Source organism: Zootoca vivipara, chromosome 14, assembly GCF_965207765.1.
Source record: "Zootoca vivipara chromosome 14, rZooViv2.hap1.1, whole genome shotgun sequence".
Lineage (NCBI taxonomy): Eukaryota > Metazoa > Chordata > Lepidosauria > Squamata > Lacertidae > Zootoca > Zootoca vivipara.
The window spans coordinates 30,927,975-30,948,873 of NC_142597.1; the positions used below are offsets into that span (position 1 = coordinate 30,927,975).

Below are 20,899 nucleotides of genomic sequence, written 5' to 3' on the forward strand. Positions count from 1 at the left end.
ATAGCCTGCTGAATCAGCCCCTTGGCACATTTAGTCCAGCATTCTGTTCTCACAGTGGCCAACAAGATGCCTATGGGAAACAAGCAAGCAGAACATGAGCATAAGAGCTCTCTCCCTCCCATGAAGGGGCAAAGTCCTCTGGGATGTCTGCCTGTACAAGCACCACTAACAGGAACCCGAGCTGTGCAAGAACATGGAAGAGTGCACCATTTCCATTATTGCGCATATCCCAGGGAACTATTCCCATGGCTCAGACCAGTCTTCCACTGTTTTTAATGGTGCCCAGAAACTTGCACCCAGAGGCAATTCTCATAGTAGTGCCTGATCCTAAACATTGTCTCATACCAGCTGAAGTGTTTGAAAAGGTGGTGGGCTCCATCTACCCTGTGCCATAGGAGCCAACTCCTAGGGGCCGACGTCTCTTCGCCCCTCCCAATAAAATATTTGAGGGGGCTGGGGCCCCCAAAGTTAATAGGCATTGCCATTCAAATGGGGTGTGTGTGTGTCACATCTTGTGATCAATGATGTGGGGTGGGGCTTACCTGTCTGTACGTCCCCCAATATTGATTTAATTGCTCTGCTGCACTGCAAAGTATTAAACATTGTATATTGTTTTTGGATACCATCAAGCAGAGAGACCACTTATAAATATTGTAGCAGACCAACTTACATTCACTACTTGAAAGATTTTAAAAATAAACTGAATGTTTCTGTTGTCCTGTGAGCAGGTTAATTCAAATTTATTATGAATCATGACAATTTCAGAAAGAACACATAAACATTGTGTTACATACAAGCTCATCCACAGAAGCACATGGAAAGTCTCAGATTATGCTGCCTACCCTGTCCCCACCCCCATCATTTATCTGAAGAAGAAACAGTTAGTTCTTGGAGCTTTTCACTAAGGTAACTGGTATCTCTATCAGTCAGGTTTTCTGAGTCCGTTACACTTTCCAATAGCCTACTGCCTGCACAAGGCTTCCCCGTCACTGGATCAATGACTTTCCCAACCTTGTACACAATCTCAGCCAGTTCATGTTTCACGTGCTTGCTCCTCCGTTCAGGCAAAGCTTTCAAGAGAACGATGTCTCCCTCAATGCACTGCTGCTGGGGGTCATGAGCAAAGTATGTTTTCCGCTTGTTATAGAACTGTGGGAGAAGAGAGGAAAGAGTACATGGATTATTCAGTGGTAGGCAAATGATTCTGAGAAACTTGAGTGCCAGCAAGACTGAACCGGGATAGAATTTAGCTGCAGAGCCCTAACATTGATTGAAGTTCCCCATCATACTAGTGTAACTCAACCCCAAAGGAAAGTTTACCTTTAGCAAGTAAGGATCCAGCACCAGCCGCGTCACTCTCACTTTGGCTGTTTTACGCATCTTGGTCCCAATGACTTTCCCTATGATCCATTTTGCGTGGACAGCACCACGCAATGCAGACATGGCTCGGTTACGAACACCCTGAGAAGCAAGAACAAGGTATCATTTTAACAGCCAGTGGCAACATACAGCCAAGCCAACACACCTATTATTATTTATGATAACAAGCCTACCTAGATAATTAGAATGCTGAAGTGTTTTTAGTTCATTACTGGTTTTAATTCTCTGAATGTTTTAATTATTTTTACTAATATTTTTGTTGTTTTCTTTTTATAAACCTATTTGAGGGTTTTTTAAAATAATCAAACAGTAAATAAATTTCATGAAATAAATAATAAATGTATCTGTTTAGTTTATTTCCTACCCTTCACCACCAAGTCGCAGGGCAGATCACAGCAATTTTAAAATACTTTAAATCTAAACAACCTTCTTCAGAAACAGCATTTCTCCTTACATTCTAGCCATAAGAAAGGCAGAGGAACACCCCAGGTTTGCTAGTCTTGAAAACCCAGGCTCCCCAAAGTATTAATGCTAGATGCTAGTAAAAATGCTTCAAGCCCAGTGCACATCAACACCACATACTAATTGAGAAAGCAGGACAAAATTGTTGTTGTGGAAAAGCTAGTACTGCCAGTGTGTGATGTCTAGATCTTAATCATGAGAAAGGTGTGTTGCAGTACTTTAACTTGATGTCTGTTCTCTGCTTCCACAGTCAGAGGCATTGATGCTTCTGAATACCAGTTGCTGGAAACCACAAGAGGGGAGAGTGCTCTTATGCTCAAATCCCGCTTGCGCGTTTCCCAGAGCCAATGTAAGAACAGGATGCTGGACTAGATGCCCATCCGCCCCCCCCCCTTTGGTCTGATCCAGCAGGTTCTTCTTATGTTCTTAACAGATTTATTGTGGTGTAAGATTTCAGACCTGGAGGGCCACGAACTCCCCGGCCCCTTGATAAAGTATCTCAAGCAAAGATGAGAAAATCCCTCTATGTCTGAGATCTTGGCAAACTGCTGGAGAGAAGGTAATGCCACAAAATTATGAACAACCTGACACTACCATCCACTGTTTGTTTGTTTTTTAAAAGTTACTAGTCAATAAACAAACAAGAATTGCAGCTGACAGTTTAGGGCAGGCATCCCCAAACTGCGGCCCTCCAGATGTTTTGGCCTACAACTCCCATGATCCCTCGCTAACAGAACCAGTGGTCGGGGAAGATGGGAATTGTAGTCCAAAGCATATGGAGGGCCGAAGTTTGGGGATGCCTGGTTTAGGGCTGCTGTGTTCGCACACAGCTGTCAAATATATCCCCATTAAGTGACCTTGCTCCCGAAAACTTGGGGTGAAGTTACGCTTCTACCATAGGATGAAAAAAGGTGGGAGGAAATTAGGGGGGTTGCAAGCGGACTGGATGAAGATAAGGAGCCCTCCTGCCTCCTAAAATTATAGGGTAGATTTATTTTTAGAGCAGAGGCAGCCTTCCCCCTCCACAGCCCTACGTAAATCTCCACTAGATCGTCCACCTCTGCCTTTTTACCCCAACCAGCTCTCTGCCCCGCAGAGGAAGCTCAGCTCCCCACCTCCGCGCCCCCCGCCCGATAAATCCGTTGGAAACTCTTACTCGGTCTCTGTCTCCAGGCTGGAAACTGGGAGCCGGGGCTAAGACAAGGAAAAGGCGGAGCCAGTAGCGGAAGTTCCGCGATAGCCCATCTAGGAAGGGAGAGTGGTGTGTGTTTGTAGCCTCCGAGGCCTTTCTGGGATTTGCCTGCGTGGTTTAGCGGGTAAAGCACCGGAGTGGGGAGGAAGAGAATTGTTGGTTCGAGGACCAAGCAGGGGTGGCGCTAATAGCTTCTTGTGTTCGTTCTCCATTAATCAGCCGCATAAGAAAGTATATTTTATTCTTGCATTAGTTCATTTGACAGTAGCATCAGAAATAAAATAAAATTTAAATTGTCATTCTTCATAATGGAGACTCTATATGTTGGATTTCTGTCTGTTCTGTGCGGGTTGGTTTTTTTTTACAGCAGAGAAGTTGTGCCAGGGTGGAAGTGTTGGAGGAAATGGCAAACGTTTATACAAATATTACGTCTGTTTTAAGGTTGCCATGGCAGGAGTTCCCTGCCTTTCAAAGTTCCACAGCAGGCAGAAATACGACAAACGCTGCATTGCCGGCGCTGAGTTTCATATTTGGGAAAAGCACACATGCCAGATTTCTGTCAGCTGGAGGTCCAGTGATGGGGAAAACAGTACCTGCATAAAAATGAAAGGAAATAGCTGCCTTCCTGTTCACTTTCCCACCATTGTTAAAAACACAACATCAAACTCATTGGCTGCTAAAAAGGTTAGAAATTAAATGACTGCAAAGGCCTGTCTGCATTTTTTTAAATGCAGATTTATCATACTGCACACCCCTTTGGTGGTTTTGTGTTGTGAAGTGCTTTTAAAATCTGAAAATAGATAAATAAATAAATAAATAAATAAATAAATAAAATATCCTCTGGCATGTCAGAGGATATTTGGGGTGCCCTGATGTTCCATGGGGAGAACTCCTCATGCCCCTGCACCCCCCCACTTGCCCATCAGGCATTGCTGGGTGTTCTACTAAATCTGCCCTCTACAGTACTGTACTTTGCATGTTTCTTCTCCCACCCTGTTGGCAAAGTGGAGAGAGTGGTTCATAGAATCATAGAGTTGGAAGAGACCACAAGGGCCACCCAGTCCAACCCCCTGCCAAGCAGGAAACACCATCAAAGCATTCCTGACAGATGGCTGTCAAGCCTCCGCTTAAAGACCTCCAAAGAAGGAGACTCCACCACACTCCTTGGCAGCAAATTCCACTGTCGAACAGCTCTTACTGTCAGGAAGTTCTTCCTAATGTTTAGGTGGAATCTTCTTTCTTGTACCGTAGTTTGAATCCATTGCTCTGTGTCCGCTTCTCTGGAACAGCAGAAAACAACCTTTCTCCCTCCTCTATATGGCATCCTTGAATATATTTGAACATGGCTATCATATCACCCCTTAACCTTCTCTTCTCCAGGCTAAACATAACCAGCTCCCTAAGCCGTTCCTCATAAGGCATTGTTTCCGGGCCTTTGACCATTTTGGTTGCCCTCCTCTGGACACGTTCCAGCTTGTCAGTATCCTTCTTGAACTGTGGTGCCCAGAACTGGACACAGTATTCCAGGTGAGGTCTGACCAGAGCGGAATACAGTGGTACTATTACTTCCCTTGATCTTGTTATATAAAATTATATTGGGGGGGGGCAGGACACCATTATTAATGAACAGAGAGGGGTGAAAGAATTTGACAGCTGCAATACCCAGAATCCTGTTCAACGCCATCTTCCCAGTCTCCACTCTGCTTCAAAGACCTTCACCCCTCCTGCTTGGATGCAACCCTGCCTTAAGGAAGGCTTAAGGATCTGCATATGCACAACGGTTAGCATAAGCTCACACATTTCCCTTCTCCACCTTCCCCTCCGCCCCAGACTCCTTTAGATTATCACTACAGAACCTTTTGCCTTAAGATATGCTAGATTCTCTCTGTATTAGAATTGCTGTCTTATTCATGACGTATGCTAGGATCTCTCTGTATTAGAATTGCTGTTTTATGTCTCAGAACCTTTATATATCAGGACTACTACCTTTTGCATAGAATTCTCTGTATTAGATATGTCTCCTGTAAAAGGAAATGCTGCATAACCCGTGCATGACCCCAGCTCACCTGAACCTTGCCCCATCGCCATCCTGATTCAAAAGACACACATGGACAAAGAAGGGATTAGCTGGAACAGCTTTATTCAAATAAAATGTCATCTTCAACATAGTCTATCCTTCCATGACCTGGAGGAAAACACCTGCCGGATGGGCTCCCACTCCTCGGAAATCGCCAGGAACTGCCCCACCTTGACACCCATCTCGACTGATTGCCCCTCCTGTCAAACAAAGGAAACACCATCAGCAACAGGAGGAGAGCGATTGACATCTCGCCATATGAAGGAATAGTCCTCTCCGCACCCAGCTAATCCCATCACCACCCATTCTCCTTGTCCTTCCCCTCCCTCCCAGTCCAGGGATTTTCACGTAGGGACAGGAGGGTATAAGAGGGGGCTTCACCATTTCCCGGGGTTCCTTCCTAATTTCCTGGAGGCAGGGACCCTACAGCTGTAGTTCTTTCTTTTCTGTAATAAAAGGATCAGTTTGTTTTTCCTGACAGCATCGTGTGGTCTCTGTCATTTCCCGGCGGAGCTGAACTTAGTGCAAATTTTGGAGCTTCCGACCCGCGTCTGTCCTTCCTAAAAGGTTGCGCATTTTAGGGGCAATTTTCCATAACAATCTAGATGCTATACTCCTATTGATGCAGCCCAGAATTGCATTGGCTTTTTTAGCTGGTTGTTATTCAGGGTTGATATGCCAGATAAATATTATTTATTTACTTATTTACTTACTTACTTATTAATTCAAAGCCTTTGTACCTCGCTCTTCAGCCCAAAAAAGTCTCCCAGAGTGGCTTACATAACATTATTTAAACAAGACAGTCCCTGCCCACAGGCTTATAAGATAAAACACACACACACACACAACACACAAGGGGAAAGGGATGGGGAGGGAAGAGGGGGAAAACAATCTCAGGTTACAATTCTTAAACAATTGTTCCTATAATGACTACGGTGCATATTGGGTAGGAAATGCCTGCTGCAGCTGGTCTTTTAACACAGCTGATGTAGGGAGCCCTGCTTCCCATATCTCCCCCTGGTGGAATCTTAACAATCTGCATCAATGTGTCAGTAAATGGTCTGTATTGTAATTCTATTACATTTTTGTGCACCTTTATATAATTGGATGTTTTGTATACAATTTGTTTTTTTTTGTAGGTCTTAGTCATTTTCTTTATGTGCGTATTTATTTAATTACACAACTTAAAATGTGGACTTCTGATTGCAATTATTAGTAGCCGTTGGTTTTGAATGTGGAAATTGTGCTGTGTTTCTTTTATTGAATTACTATTTGTTGGGATTTGTTAATTGTTTTGAGATTCCTTTTGAAATATGAAGTAGTACGTAAATTGACTAGCTGAAAAATTAAATCTGTCAACAGGAGCACAAAATGAGCCTCTCAGGGCACACTTCTCATGGTGCCCTAATTTATTGTTTTTTCATTAGCTATATCTTTATGGCAGCACTGTATCACGTGTTCAATAAGTGACCCACAATTTTTTAATGCTATAAAATACAGGACTACTATTATTATTTATCTGTCAAATGCTTACTACAAAAAAAAAGTCTCCAGGTGGTTTACAGAGAAAGGCACCGCCTTGGTGACTAGCAGTGCCTTATTTCAGCTCCAACTGGTTTTTCCACCAATGATGCCTTTTGGACAGAGATGACTTGGCCACTGTACTCCATGCTCTGCTAGCTTCCAGATTTGCTTATTGCAATGTGCTCTATGTGCGGCTGCCCTTGAAGACAACTTGGAAACTTGAGTTGGTCCATAATGCAGGCGCAGCACAGAGATTACTGGCTGAGGTTCCATTTAAATCTCATATATATAACCCCTGTTTTAAAACAGCTGCTTGTTTGTTTCCATGCCCAGTTCAAAGTCTCACATTGGTCTTTAAAGCGTTCAACAACTCAGGCCCCAAATGCTTGAAAGACCACCTTCTTCCCTACAAACTCTCTTAGGTGCTGAGATGTGCAGAGGGGCCCTTTTGGCAATTCCTCCACCCTCAGAAGCCCAAGGAGAGGGCCTTCTCTGTGGCAGCTCCTACATTGTGGACCTCCCCTCCCCAAAGATTTCATTATAGAGCAGGGGTCCCCAAACTAAGGCCCATGGGCCGGATGCAGCCCAATCGCCTTCTAAATCCGGCCCGCGGACGTGCCGGGAATCAGCATGTTTTTACATGAGTTGAATGTGTCCTTTTATTTAAAATGCATCTCTGGGTTATTTGTGGGGCCTGCCTGGTGTTTTTACATGAGTAAAATGTGTACTTTTATTTAAAATGCATCTCTGGGTTATTTGTGGGGCCTGCCTGGTGTTTTTAAATGAGTAGAATGTCTCCTTTTATTTAAAATGCATCTCTGGGTTATTTTCCCATTTCCCCCCAAAAAACATAGTCCGCCCCCCCCCCCCAAGGCCTGAGGGACAGTGGACCGGCCCCCTGCTGAAAAAGTTTGCTGACCCCTGTTAGAGCTTCCAGTGGATGCTCTTTATCCTGGTTTTTGACACTTTGACACTTGAGATGTAAGTTTTTAGGACCCACCATATTTTATGGTTGCAAGCTGTTGTAAATTGTTTTTAATACTGCAACCCAACCAGGGACTTTTGTGGGCACCATTGGTCCCTTCTCGGGCAAATAATGTGTGCGAGCCCAACCTTTGCATGTCCCCACCCACTCTCCTCTTCCCTCAGGGAATGTTTGATCAAGACAGAACATGCCACCTTTTAGATAAGTGTCTTCCTCCAGAAATTTAATCACTGAGGGATCTGTGATAAGCCTCCAAGACGCCTCGGGATGCATCCTCATTTGAAAATCCACTGTTTTAAAGAACTGGGGTGGGTGGGCTGATTTTTTAATTAAACACAAACATTGGAAACTCAGTTCCGGCAGCTCTCAGGTGGGCGCCATTGCCATGATAAAGGGAACAAGGGAGGTGTTCAGGGTTAGTTCTGGCACCTCTTCTTCTAGAAAAGCAGCACTGGATAAGAACATAAGAAGAGCCTGCTGGATCAGGCCAATGGCACATCTAGTCTAGCATCCTGTTTGCCAACCAGATACCCTTAATGGGAAACCCTCAATCAGGATTCGAGCACAATAACACCCTCCTGTTGTTTCCAGCATTGCAGCCTCCAGCTGTGGAGGCAGAGTAAATCCATCCTAGCTAGTAGACATTGATAGCCTTGTTGCCCTCCATGAATTTGTCCAATCCCTATTTTAAAGCCATCTAGGTTGATAGCCACCACTGCCTCCTGGGGGAGTGAGTTCCGTAGTTTAACTACGCTCTGTGAACTTTCTTTATATATTGATCACTGGCTTCCTCCAAGGGCTTCATTTATTTCTCACCCGACAACTCTGTGAGGTGGTGGATACAGCAAAGAGCAGGCATCCCCAAACTGCGGCCCTCCAGATGTTTTGGCCTACAACTCCCATGATCCCTAGATAACAGGACCAGTGGTCGGGGAAGATGGGAATGTAGTCCAAAACATCTGGAGGGCCGAAGTTTGGGGATGCCTGGCAAAGAGTCTTGAGGCATCTCAACGCCTAACAAATCCATTATGGCATGAACTTTCCTGAGCCAGGAGGACATCAGAAGAGGACAAACAGGTCAAAGGAAATTGCCTTACACCGAGTCAGACCATCTAGCTCAGTGCTGTGCACACTAACTGGAACCGGTCCTCCAAAATTTGAGGCACAGACATTGCCAGCCCTACTGAGATATGCCGGGCATTGGAACCCGGGACTTTCCGCTGCCTTATACTGATCCATTCTGTTCTGTTTCAGACCCTTCAAAATAATAGCATCCCCCCCCCACAAGTGCCAAACAGCCAAAGAATACCAGATACTACTACTGTGCAAAGCGCAACAATATTGCTTTTGTTGTTGTTATTATTTTTGCACTATCAATGCACATGACTCTTCACACAGTAGAAGAGGACAGATCTCTGCCCCAAGGACCTTCCACATTTCCCATGAGAGGAATGGGATGGACAAATACACATTTATTTCAGTCATGCATATTTTCTGGTGTGTGGTCAGGCTAGGGAAGATAGCCAGTGTTCAAGCTGAACCGCTAGTGGCAGAGTGTTCCACAGGACTGGGCTAATGACATTAAGGCTCCACTCCTAGTTGTTGTCAAATGACCCTTGCCAATTTAGGGAACGACCCATGGCACTCCTTCAGAATATATCGGTGACCAGGCTGGGATGTAAGAGTTCAGGCGATCCATGGAACTAATTTGTTAATGGCTTTGTAAATTAATACTAGGACCTTAAAACTGGTTCAGTAGCACTCTGCAGCAGCTTGGGCTTGCAAACCAGGCCCAAGGACCACCCCACATACACCACATTGCAGTAATCCAGCCTTGAGGTTAGCAACACATGGACCACAGTGGTACCAAAGAGAGCGTCAAAAAATAGCAAGCTTTTGAGATCTGCTGAGCTCTTTATCACGCAGCAGACCCTACACAGGGTGAGAGAAGAGAGTAGTAGAGGAAAAATAACATTAATGTTTCCCCTTTCTACCTCCTGCTTTATGTAACCTGATGAAGAACTCTGCAGAACTTGAAAGCTTACGGCATCGTCTTCTGATGTTTTGGTTAATATAATGGTGAAATTGATTTCTCCACTGCACAAATGTACTGGATCCCAGCGGGTTATGGTGAGAGGTTGCTGTTTTTCTCCCCCCGCAGTGTCTGCTGTTTAGAAATCCCCAGCGCGGCGGGAGGAGGAGGAGTCTCGCAGGCACCCAGGCAGGAAACTGCTCGACGTCTTTTATGCCATCACCTGGGAAAGTAAATTCTTCGCTTTCTCCCCGGCAGCTGAGCTGACATGCTCCAGCGTGGAAGAGACAAAGGGAAGGGAAGCCTTTTGCTAGATCAGCCCTTGGCTATGATTTTTGCACTGTGGTGATGTGAACGTGGGCTGTGCAAAACACGACCTTTAGAATAAACAAACGAATGCCTCTTTTTTATTTTATTTTTAAAAGCATTGATTCCGAGAGGAAATTCAGAAACCAATTTGACTCTCCAGCTGTGGAATTGCAGCCTCCAGGAATAACAAGAGAGAGAGGTAAGCAAGCGGCTGTTTGGATCAGGGAAGTTATTCAAACCGCTAAATTGTTTGCAAATCCTTGTAATTGAATCAAAGCAAGGCGGAAAGAAAAAGAAAAAGATTTAAGAAGCAACATAATAAAAGGTGTAGAGGGGGCTGTGTGTGTGTGAATGTGAAATCATGTATTTTTCAGCGTGTAATTTATGCATTTAAAAAAATATGTTTGGTTCCAGTTTAATCCTGTCCACGTCTACTTTAAAGTAAGCCTCATAGATTTCGATGGGGTCTAACTCCCCAGCTAAACATGTCTAGGATGGCAGAGGACTGGATTTCTCTGAGCAATGCAGGAGGACAAGGAAATAAGTGAGGGCTAGCTGCGAAAGAGGCTGGTCACTGTATTAATTTATTTAAAACATTTATTAACCGCCGTACATTGAAGGATTTCGGGGTGGTGTACAGAACCTGGGAATAGACTCCACATGCCATAGAAATGCAACTGGTACTTCAGCAAGAAAACGTGGCAAAACCAAAATCTGCCTTACAAAATCACAATAAAACAGCTTTAAAAAAAATCTAAAACACACCTCCAGATGCTTTGAACTACAACTGCTGTTGGTCCTTGCAACAATTAGATCTTCAATATCTATTCTGCTCATACAAATTTTTTTTTTTAAAAAAATCTCACGTTGCATTTTCCCTCCCTCTGGGTATTGGATGTGCTTGCACTGGTAGTGTTGCTGCTGCAGCATCTCTATTGCCAACCTGGTGTCATTGCTTTGAACTACAACTCCCATCAGCCCTTGCAGCCAGAAAAGCCATGGAAACTGGCAGCCACCACATCTGGAGGGCACCACATTGGCTATCCTTGTTCCATTGCAAGCAAAGGATAGTCTATTAGAGTGAACTGGGCACTTCCTTACCAGTCTCAGTCTGCCCTCAGCCTACCTCCTGCCTGCTTTCCTGCTTACACCCAGCCCAGGAGGTGGCAGGACTACTGTGAAGGCTGAGCCGAGCTATAGCCCTCAATAGCCCTCAATGTCACCTTCGTCCAGTCTCAGCATTTTCCTTGTAGAACTCAGCAGGGACAAAATGGGGACAAGATGGGGACAAAACTAGGTTTAGTTGGCTCCGTCTGTTGTTGGCTTTGGCTCCACCTCCTGTTTGACTCCCTTGCCTTAGGTCCCACCAACTTTCACAGGGTACCAGACATCACTGTCCCCCATTTGCAGAGTTGGAAGGGATCACGAGGGTCATCTGGTCCAACCCCCTGCAACGCGGGAATCTTTGCCCAACATGGGGCAAAATGATTTAAGAGCCTCACGCTGTACCAACTGAGCTGAGGAGTTTCTCCTTGTCCTGAGATTGTTGTTGTTTAGTCGTGTCCGACTCTTTGTGACCCCGTGGACCAGAGCACGCCAGGCACTCCTGTCTTCCACTGCCTCCCGCAGTTTGGTCAGACTCATGTTGGTGGCTTTGAAAACACTGTCCAACCATCTCGTCCTCTGTCGTCCCCTTCTCCTTGTGCCCTCCATCTTTCCCAACATCAGGGTCTTTTCCAGGGAGTTTTCTCTTCTCATGAGGTGGCCAAAGTATTGGAGCCTCAGCTTCAGGATCTGTCCTTCCAGTGAGCACTCAGGGCTGATTTCCTCAATAATGGATAGGTTTGATCTTCTTGCAGTCCATGGGACTCTCAAGAGTCTCCTCCAGCACCATAATTCAAAAGCATCAATTCTTCGGTGATCAGCCTTCTTGTCCTGAGATAGCTGCCCTCAGGAGCTCCAGCCCCCAGTGCCCTAGGGATTCTTGAAGGAGTTCTGTAATAATGTGTCATTTCCCAACCCCCAAAGAATAGAAAACCTCCAGGGCAGCAATATTTTGGCTAGAGCGCCTTTCCCTCCCTAAGAGCATCATTCCCTCCTGTGGCTTCCAGCAACAGAAACATTACTTGCCTCCAGTAATGCGGAGGAAGAGCATAGCCAACATGGCCCAGATGAACACAGCAAAACTTTTTGATGAATTGTAATTCATGTTCATAGTTTGGTCGATATTATTTATGTTCTGATTTCCAAACTTGTTTGTAACCTTGGCTTTTATTGGCAATTGTAACAATGCATTTTCGCAAGGACTCCCCCTCCCCCCCAACAAACAAACAAACAAACAAAAACCCTCAAAGTGATTTGGAAATGTGGAGAACTGATCAATGTGGACAATGAAAATGGGGGAAACTGACAGGTTCACCCAACTTTAGTGGCAACAAGCAAGTGGTGATGGGGGTAACAGCCATGTCCCCCCCCCCACAGGCCTTGAACTCCTTTGGCAAAGGCTTTGACAAACATATGTTTTCTGAGCCTGCACGTAGAAAGGCCAAGCAAATGGCCCTTGGGGGCAGGGCGTGGTGCAAGAAGAGATAGAGAAACCAGACGGCTTTCTGCTTTATTGAGCTACTCAGCTGGGTTATCTTCTTCATTTGAATAGAAAGGCAAACCTTAAACCAATCTGTTGTCACCACCAATTACATCAGGGTCTGGTCAGTTTGAGGGCACTGGGACAGATCCCTCCCATGAAGCCGTTTTAAAATCTGGCTCCTGGCAGCCCTTCAGAATTTTAGATTGGGACGCGATTCACCTTTTGCCTACACTCGAAAAAGGAAAGCAGCATTGCTCCTATGGCAAATTCCCTGTAAAGTGCATCTTGCTGTTCATCTCTCATTACCTTGGCCTACAGGCCGAGACATTTTGATGCTGAGAGGCGGAACATTTAAATGTCACCCCCTGTGTGGGTAAGAATAGGATAGGCAATTATTCCTTGCCTTATCTGCTGCCCTTTAGCGCTGCTCTGAAATTTGCTGCCTGAGGTACACGGATTTGCCTTGCCAATTTCATTCTCCCCACCTTTCATCCACTGTCGCCTTGAAGTTTATAAAAGTATGCAGTGTGGAGAACGGAGAGGAGTCCCCCCCCCCAAAAAAACCCTCCTATTTATTTATTGCATTTCTGTCCTACCTTATTCTCCAAAGAGCCCTATCTCATTTCATCCTCACCACAAGCCTCTGCATTAGGTTATGCCGAGAGGAAGTGACTGTTTGTCAGAGCTGTTTAACAATGGAACAGACTCCCTCAGATAGTGGTGGACTCTCCTTCATTGGTTGTCTTTAAAGCAGAAGTCAGATGGCCATCTGTCAGGGAGTCTTTAGCTGTGAATCCTGCATTCCAGGGGGCTGGACTCTGACCCTGAGGTGCCTTCCAACTCTATGATTCTGTGACTAGCCCAAGGTCACCAAATGTGCTTCATGACCCAGTGGGGATTCAAACCCTGGTCTCTGCCAGGCCCTAGTCCAACGCACTAACCACTACAGTACACTCTCATTAGGGAGTCAAGGGCCAGGCTGGGGCTGTCCTGATGCCGATGCTGTTTATCACAGTCTGTTCTTTTCATGCAGCTGCTTGTTTGCATTGAATTGCAGGCATCCTTTGTGCGGCTTTCCCTGCAGGCATAAAAATATGTCCATCACGGGGCTGAAGAGGAAGCAGCCAAAAACGTTTAAGGTGAAAGTTATAACGATGGAAATCGAAATGGAGTTTAGTTGCGAGGTAAGTGGCTTTTATTTTTATTTTTAAAAAGGCCAGAATTAAGGTGCAAAAATGCTTTCATAGACACTTCAGGGTTTGCATGTAAAATTAGGCATGGAGTGGAGAAAGTGGATAGAGAATTTTTTTTCTCCACCTCTCCTATAATGCTAGAACAGGCACCCCCCAAACTTCAGCCCTCCAGATGTTTTGGACTACAATTCCCATCTCCCCCGACCACTGGTCCTGTTAGCTAGGGATCATGGGAGTTGTAGGCAAAAACATCTGGAGGGCCGCAGTTTGGGGGTGCCTGTGCTAGAACTTGTGGACAAGCTGAGTGTTGGAAGATTCAGGACAGGCAAAATAAAGGGCTTCTTCAGACAATGTAAACTATGGAATTCACTCCTGCAGGAGGAGGTGACGGCCACCAGGTTGGAGGGCATAATCTTATACACATCTATCAAGTCCCCCCCTCCTTGTCTTTTTTCCTCATCCGAGCAGCTCCAAATATTGTAATCTTTTCTTCTAGGGGAGTTGCTGCAGCCCTTTGACCAATATGGTTGCCCTTTCCGGGCTTCTGGTATTAGCCACACGCTTTCAACAATAAGGGCTAGGAACTTGATCTTTTCACAGAGCTGAATTCTGCACCCCACACTACAAGATACGCCTCTTCTTTGCTTGCACTGTTTGAATTCTCTCATCTTAGGTCAGCAACGGAGTGGGTCATCCCTTTCTAAAAACCAGGGTGTTGGGTTTCTCTTGCTTTTTTTCTACTGACGTTCTGCCTTTCTTCCTGTAGATGAAATGGAAGGGGAAGGACCTCTTTGACCAGGCGTGTCGTGCGCTGGGTCTGCGGGAATCCTGGTTCTTTGGCTTGCAGTACTCCATCAAAGGAATGAACACCTGGTTGAAGATGGATAAAAAGGTCTGGAAGCCAAACTTTAGCTTGCAAAAGAGCTTGCATGGCAACCTAGAAAATCTTAGTAAACTTGATTCGTGTTGCTTCAGATGATAGGATTCAAATGGCAAGAAATGAAATTCTGTCTAAGTATTAGGAAGAATGATTAAAAAATCTCTTTGACAGAGGAACAGACAACCCCAGAACCTGGTGGACTGTCCTTCATTGGAGGTTTTTTCAGCAAAGGTTGGATGATCATCTGTCAGGGATTATTTAGCTGTGGTTCCTGTATTGCAGGGGGCTGGACTTAGATGACCGTGGGGTACCTTCCAACATTACAATTTTTTGATTCTATAATTGAGAATGCTGCCAGGAAGTGAACTTGGGATTTTCTGCATAGAAGGCAAATGCTCTACCACTGAGCTACAACAGCCTTTTCCTGTTGCATCTCGCTGTGTAGCCTTAGAAAAGCCACCACACTTTCTGATCTTAGCTGCAAACTGGGCCAGTACCGGTATATATTGCAGATTGGTGGGTGGGTTTCTCAAAGAGAGCAGGGCTTTGCCTAAAGTAACCAAATGTGTTCCTGGCAAAGGCAGTATCATAGCGTTGCACGGTGGCTCAGCTGCTCATCTTTTTGTCTGTCCATCCATCTTTCACTCTCTTTACAAAAAGGACTTGTTCTAATACAGTACTCTCAAAAACAGGCACACATGTGTAACTAATTCTTTTCTCTCTCTTTCGCCATGTAATGCTATATATATGTGCTATATATCAGCTTTGGGGAACCTTAATCTCTCCAGATGTAGCTGAACTACAGCTCCCAACACCCCCAGCAAGCATGGCCAATGGGATGCTCAGGAACATATCTGATGATTCCCACACTATCTTTATCTCTACCCATAATCCCTAAAGTGGTAAATACATTAAATCTATTAATATAAAATGTTTAAGTGCATAAATATTCTAAATACTGGAATATTACCAACATTATCCTCTATAAATAGAGTCTTACCTTGTTTTTCGAACAGCTTAATTCTCAAATGTTTTGGCTCCCGAGCACCGCAAACCCGGAAGTGAGTGTTCTGGTTTGTGAACTATTTTTGGAAGCCAAACGTCTGCAGCCAATCAGAAGCCACACTTTGGTTTCCAAACGTTTTGGAAGTTGAATGGGCTTCCAGAACGGATTCCATTCGACTTCTGAGGTACGACTGTATAATCAAACCCAATATTTAAAATACGCATATATACTAAAAGTTCATAAATTTACAAACATATAAACCTTATAAAGAACAATATAAGATTTCATTTATTTTAAATGTTCTTTAGAACCGATTCCCTTTGTTCTTCAACAGGTTCTGGATCAGGAAATTCCCAAGGAAGATCCCATCAGATTTTGTTTTTTAGCAAAATTTTACCCTGAGAAAGTTGAAGAGGAACTTCTGCAGGAGATCACCCAACACCTCTTTTTCCTGCAGGTCAGAAGGTATTTCTTTTATTTTCAAGTTGACTTTTGAATTGTTGTAGTTACCTTCTGGGTGTTTGGTGTGTTTGGTTTTGGAATCACTGTCTGCTTATTCTTTCACGCTGTGCCTGCTATAAGTGGCGAGAGGAAGATGTGTCTCCTTTCCTAGCTCGTGAAGAGTTAATTTTCTGGGTTGAGCAGGTTTCCTTATGAAAGGTTTTTTTCTTCTTCTGTTGCTGTTATATTTTTTTTCAAGATCACCTTGACAATTATTTGTGTTGAGCTGTTTTGCAAAGGCACTAAAAGCTGCCTCCCCCACTCCCCCGGTTCCTTTCATCTCTGAAAACCTGCACTTTCATTTTCTTCTCTTTCAAACCAGCCTTGGCTTGCCTTGACTTTGAGGAATGCAATTCGGCTGTAATTATTTTTTTCCTGTTCCAAAAGAAATGCAAAATGGGGGGAGCAGGGTGAGGAAATGGACGCATTAGAACTTGCAGAGGTTCCTGACGGTTAAGAATCAGACATCGCACCTGCAGCATAATAATTGGGGACGGGGAGCGGGGGCAGAGAGAACATGTATAGGCAACATGGGTGCTTCAAGGGATTGAAGTGAACAGATTAAATTAAAGCAGGGAGTGGGAAGTCTGGCCACACTTCCTCTGTAGCCACACCCCTCACTGGGGCTCCCACCCTCCTCCATTGTTTTGGCTTGGCGGTGTCCTTGAACTCTGATCATGTCTCTTGGATGGAGGAGAAAGACTGATGTGTGTTTAGAGAAACTAGTATTTTAAAACCACAAGAAGAGCCTGGTGGATCAGGCCCAGGGCCCATCTAGTCCAGCATCCTGTTCTCACAGTGGCCAGCCAGATGGCTGTTAGAAATCTGCAAGTAGGACACAAACATAAGAGCACTCTGCCCTCCTGAGGTTTCCAGAAACTGGTATTCAGAAGTGTGGTTACCTCCGACCATGGATGCAGAGCATAGCCATCGTGGCCAATAGCCATTGATAGCCCTCTCCTCCTCCATGAATTTTTCCAATCCTCTTTTAAAGCTGTCAGAATTGGTGACCATCATTGCCTCCTGTGGGAGGGAGTTCCTCAGTTTAACTCTGGCCTGCCTTTGTTTGGTCTGTCCTGAATCTTACAGCTCTCAGCATCATTTCATGTCCATGAGTTCTAATGTCCTGAGAGAGGAAAGAAAACCTTTCTTGGTCCATTTTGTCACTGGCTGCTCCATGTTGAGCTAGATTGTTTTAACGCTTCACAGGAGCACTTATTTTCTAACTGCCAGCAGCTTTATATGTGGTGAGAGGGTAGCATTTGAACGTTCCTTAGTTAGCAATGATGCTTTAAAAAAAGGGTAATTAACAGCCTGAAATGTTCTTGCGTACAGCTCACAAGCCTGCAGTTGCTGCCAGAGATTCTTTGCTTTCCCACTTATAACTCAGCTAACGGTTACTTTTCATGTGCCAAGACAAAGTCTGGGCATGTATTGTTTTGTTTTCAAGCTTGTCTAAGCCTTGGATTTCTCGCTCTCCTCTCCACCCCACCCCCCTTCTTCCGCCTCCACCCCCCAGGTTAAGAAACAAATACTGGATGAAGAAATCTACTGCTCTCCTGAGGCTACAATTTTGTTAGCGTCTTATGCTGTTCAAGCCAAGGTGAGGCTTTGAAATTGCTTGGTTGTCACCTTCTATTGCTTGCAGAACAACGTTAAAAAAACACACACCTTTGCTTAATCACACAGTGTTAATTAATGCAGGAAAGCACCCATTTAAAGCAATGCTGGAAAACAGGATGGGGTGATTTTGGCACCTTGTTTTCTTCTCTTTTGGGTGTTGGCTGGTTTGTTTGTTTTTGGACGCAAGGAGATATATGAACATATCCTAATTCAAAGAGCTTGCAGGAGGGTGGAAAAACAGAGCAGTTTAAAAAAAAAATATTTTTATTAAAGATTTTCTTGGTTTACAAAAGTACATGCCTTGTCTCTTTTTTCAGGTTGTACAAATCTTACAAATCAGCTACATTTGTTGTGAAACATTAGGGCTGAATACAGTATAAGGTTGGGGAAGAAGAGGGGGGGGTAGAGCAGGGGTGGGGTGCGGCTTATATTATTTTGTATAGTGTACGTGTGGGGCTTTGTGTCAGCGTCAACTGGGTAGGTTCTCTTTCTCTTCGTTTATTAGATTTCCTTGGTAGTGAGAGGTGCTGGGGGGCAGGGTGTGGTTGGTTGTCTGCAGTGGGATTTGTTTGCATTTGTGAGGGGGGGGGGAGAAGGCTTGTTGGGTCAGGTAAGCCAGATTGATTTGTATGCTGTCGGTGGATTCTTGTTGTGCTGGGCTGTGTATGTGATAAAGGGGAGCCATACTGGGGTGAAGGCATCCTCTTCTATTTGTCCCCATGTCAGTTTCAGTTTATTGGTTAGCTGTTCTAGTAAGGTCGTTTCCCATACAATTTGATACCATTGGTCCATGTTTACTCCTGACAGGTCTCTCCAGTGTTTGGCTGTGAGGTTTCTGGCTGCTGAGAGTAGCTGGGTTATAAGCGTTGTATAATGTGAGTGTTCATTCTGATCTTGGAAGATGTTCAGTAGTAGGGCCAGTTCTGGGGCGAGTTCTAATACCTGTTTAGTTATTTTGCATTTTTGGGTTGGGTTTTTGGAAGGCGCCTGTGCGTGATTTTGTTTTATGTGTGTAGATCAGTGCACGCTGACCAACGCACAGTCTTCGCAGTAGGGCTCTGTTCCGATGGCATGAAGTAGTCACGACAAGCAGGTAGATTCCTATCTGCTGCAGCCTTCATCCGCCTTCACAGCCGTTGTAACATGCCGCTTGTTATCATCCGCCTGTTCTGCCATTGAGGACTTCTTGGATCATTCTTTTCTAGCTCCTTCCCTTTGACCTTACCGCCTTGGGTGACCCTGCTGTCTCTTGTAGGACTGCTGTCCAGAAGGGTTGGATTTTAGGGCATTCCCACCACATGTGGAAGTATGTGCCTGTGGAGGTACAACCTCTCCAACATCTTGGTGAGGTCCCTGGGCATATCAGTGCCAGTTTCTGTGGTGTTAAGTACCACCTGTGAGTTTCAGAGTGAGTTCCCTTCTTTTGGCTGATATGGACTTAAAGGGAGGTTTAGACCACATTCTAGTCCATTGGGTGGGGTTAATTTCATAGCCTCTGTCATGCTCCCATTGTTCTTTGATTGCATCAAGGGGGTTTGTGGTGTTTTGGAACAGTATTTTGTATATTGTGGATACCATCCCTTGGCTGTGTCCCTCTGTTGTCAGGAGAAGATTTTCAAAGGTGGTCAAGGGTCTAGTGACTGCTGATTTTACTGCTGGATTGTTTAAGAAGGCATGTAGTTGATTGTGTGTTAGCCAAGGTATTTGCTTGTCCCCTAGTGTGTCCTGTATTTCTTGTGTTGGTATGGGTTTGTTTTTGTAGAAGAGTTTAAGGAGTTTTTTTTGGCTCCTGTTTGTTTGTGGTGTGGCGAGAGGGTCGTAATGTCTTGTTAAAATTTACCAATTTTTGACGCTGGTTTTTTCAAGGGATGCCCTCTCCTTTATGCAGGCTCCTCCGGTGACCACTTTCATTGTGTCCTAGAGGAGGAGGGTTGTTATGTCGCCCATGTCATTGTCCTTAGAGTAGTTTTGGAGAGTTTTCAAGAGACTCTCTCTAGCTAGCTGGTTTGTGGCGGAGCAGTTCTTTTGCAGACACTTTTGGTTTTGCAAAGGATTTCTTGCAGGCTCAAAAGACATGGAAGTCTGATGCAGCCTCCTCTCTGACTGTGATTTCACCAGACTTTGCTCACCTCAGCTTCTCTGAGATTAAATTTGCATGTTTTCTACCTTTATGTAGATTTTTTTTAGTCAACGTTTTAGGCCTCTACACTATTCATTTAAAGCAGCATAATATCACTTTAAGAAGCCATGTACCACTTTAAAAAGTACCGTATTGGCCCAAATCTAAGCCGCACCCACTCCCCCAAATTCTGACAGTGAAAAGTTAAAGTGCGGCTTATATTCGCAACCTTCCCTTTTCCCCAACAGCTCCGGGGAGGCTTGGGAGCAGCGGGGGACTGTGTTATTTAACATTCTTTCTTTTTTCCTTTTTAAAAATAGATTGTAAGAGTCTATCAAAAATTGAATAAAACATGGTTTTAAACAAATCACTCCAACCGAACACTAGCAATGACCAGCTGGTGATGATTCTTTCTTGCCACCTGCATACAAATGCAAGAAGAGACTTGCTGGATCAGGCCAATGGCCCATCTAGTCCAGTATCGTTTTATCCCAGAGGCCAAATACCCCAAAGAACCTAGAAATCTAGATAGACTGCCTCTGGACCTGGGGGTTCCATAAGAAACCTGCTGGATCAGGCCAAAGGGGACCCATTTTTTCCAGCATCCTTTTCCCACAGGGACCAAATGCCTGAGGGAAAGTTCATTGGAAGTGTGATGGCCTCCTGAACCAGTTCATATCTGTTGAGTATGCTCACTGGAGAATGTGTTGGGATCGAAGTCGAATGTACTTTCATTTGTTGCTGTGAAGTGCCTCCATCCATTCCTCCAGCTGAGGATTCTGTTACTCTTTGGGCAAGCTTTTTTTCCTCCTAGCTGGCTACTTCCTCCGTGGCATGTTCTGTGAAAGTGTCACCGTCTTTCCTGATCTTTCTCTTCTTTGCGTTACAGTATGGTGACTATGACCCAAACCTGCACAAGCCGGGCTTCCTGGCTCCAGAGGAGCTTTTACCAAAGAGAGTAAGTTTCCTTTAAAAATAAAAAGACAACCACCACCACCACCACCAACAGCAGCAGCCAGAGTAGGCTGG

At 44.8% G+C, this 20,899-nt stretch overlaps 2 protein-coding genes across 8 annotated transcripts in view; one reads left to right on the forward strand and one right to left on the reverse strand.

Moving 5' to 3' along the window:
• Positions 1–707: 707 nt before the first annotated feature.
• On the reverse strand, positions 708–3,036 carry MRPS17 (mitochondrial ribosomal protein S17). Its single transcript, XM_035140281.3, has 3 exons — positions 2,999–3,036; positions 1,321–1,461; positions 708–1,149 (listed from the first exon to the last, which is right to left on the reverse strand). The coding sequence occupies exons 2-3, from the start codon at positions 1,441–1,443 to the stop codon at positions 859–861; spliced, it is 414 nt and encodes a 137-aa protein (XP_034996172.1). The 5' UTR covers positions 1,444–1,461; positions 2,999–3,036; the 3' UTR covers positions 708–858.
• A 6,807-nt stretch (positions 3,037–9,843) lies between these two features.
• The window catches only part of LOC118097420 (merlin), a 28,446-nt gene continuing 17,390 nt past the window's right edge, over positions 9,844–20,899 (forward strand). For 2 of the 7 annotated variants that reach the window (XM_035140270.3, XM_088658046.1), the window contains exons 1-6: positions 9,844–10,160; positions 13,606–13,732; positions 14,508–14,633; positions 15,962–16,084; positions 17,648–17,731; positions 20,760–20,828. In XM_035140270.3, the coding sequence (XP_034996161.3) occupies positions 13,643–13,732; positions 14,508–14,633; positions 15,962–16,084; positions 17,648–17,731; positions 20,760–20,828 (492 nt within the window). In that variant the 5' untranslated portion in view covers positions 9,844–10,160; positions 13,606–13,642. Of the gene's footprint in view, positions 10,161–13,605; positions 13,733–14,295; positions 14,415–14,507; positions 14,634–15,318; positions 15,524–15,961; positions 16,093–17,647; positions 17,732–18,820; positions 18,845–20,759; positions 20,829–20,899 lie in introns of those variants that run through there. The other 5 variants (XM_088658047.1, XM_088658048.1, XM_088658049.1 and 2 more) reach the window with 5 other exon arrangements.

What these genes read in the sequence shown, in the direction of transcription:
- MRPS17 (XM_035140281.3), bottom strand. Translation starts at nt 1,443, where the DNA reads ATGTCTGCATTGCGTGGTGCTGTCCACGCAAAATGGATCATAGGGAAA. An exon ending in TGGATCCTTACTTGCTAAAG is followed by an intron (nt 1,150 to 1,320) that starts GTAAACTTTCCT and finishes CTTCTCCCACAG; the next exon opens with TTCTATAACAAGCGGAAAAC.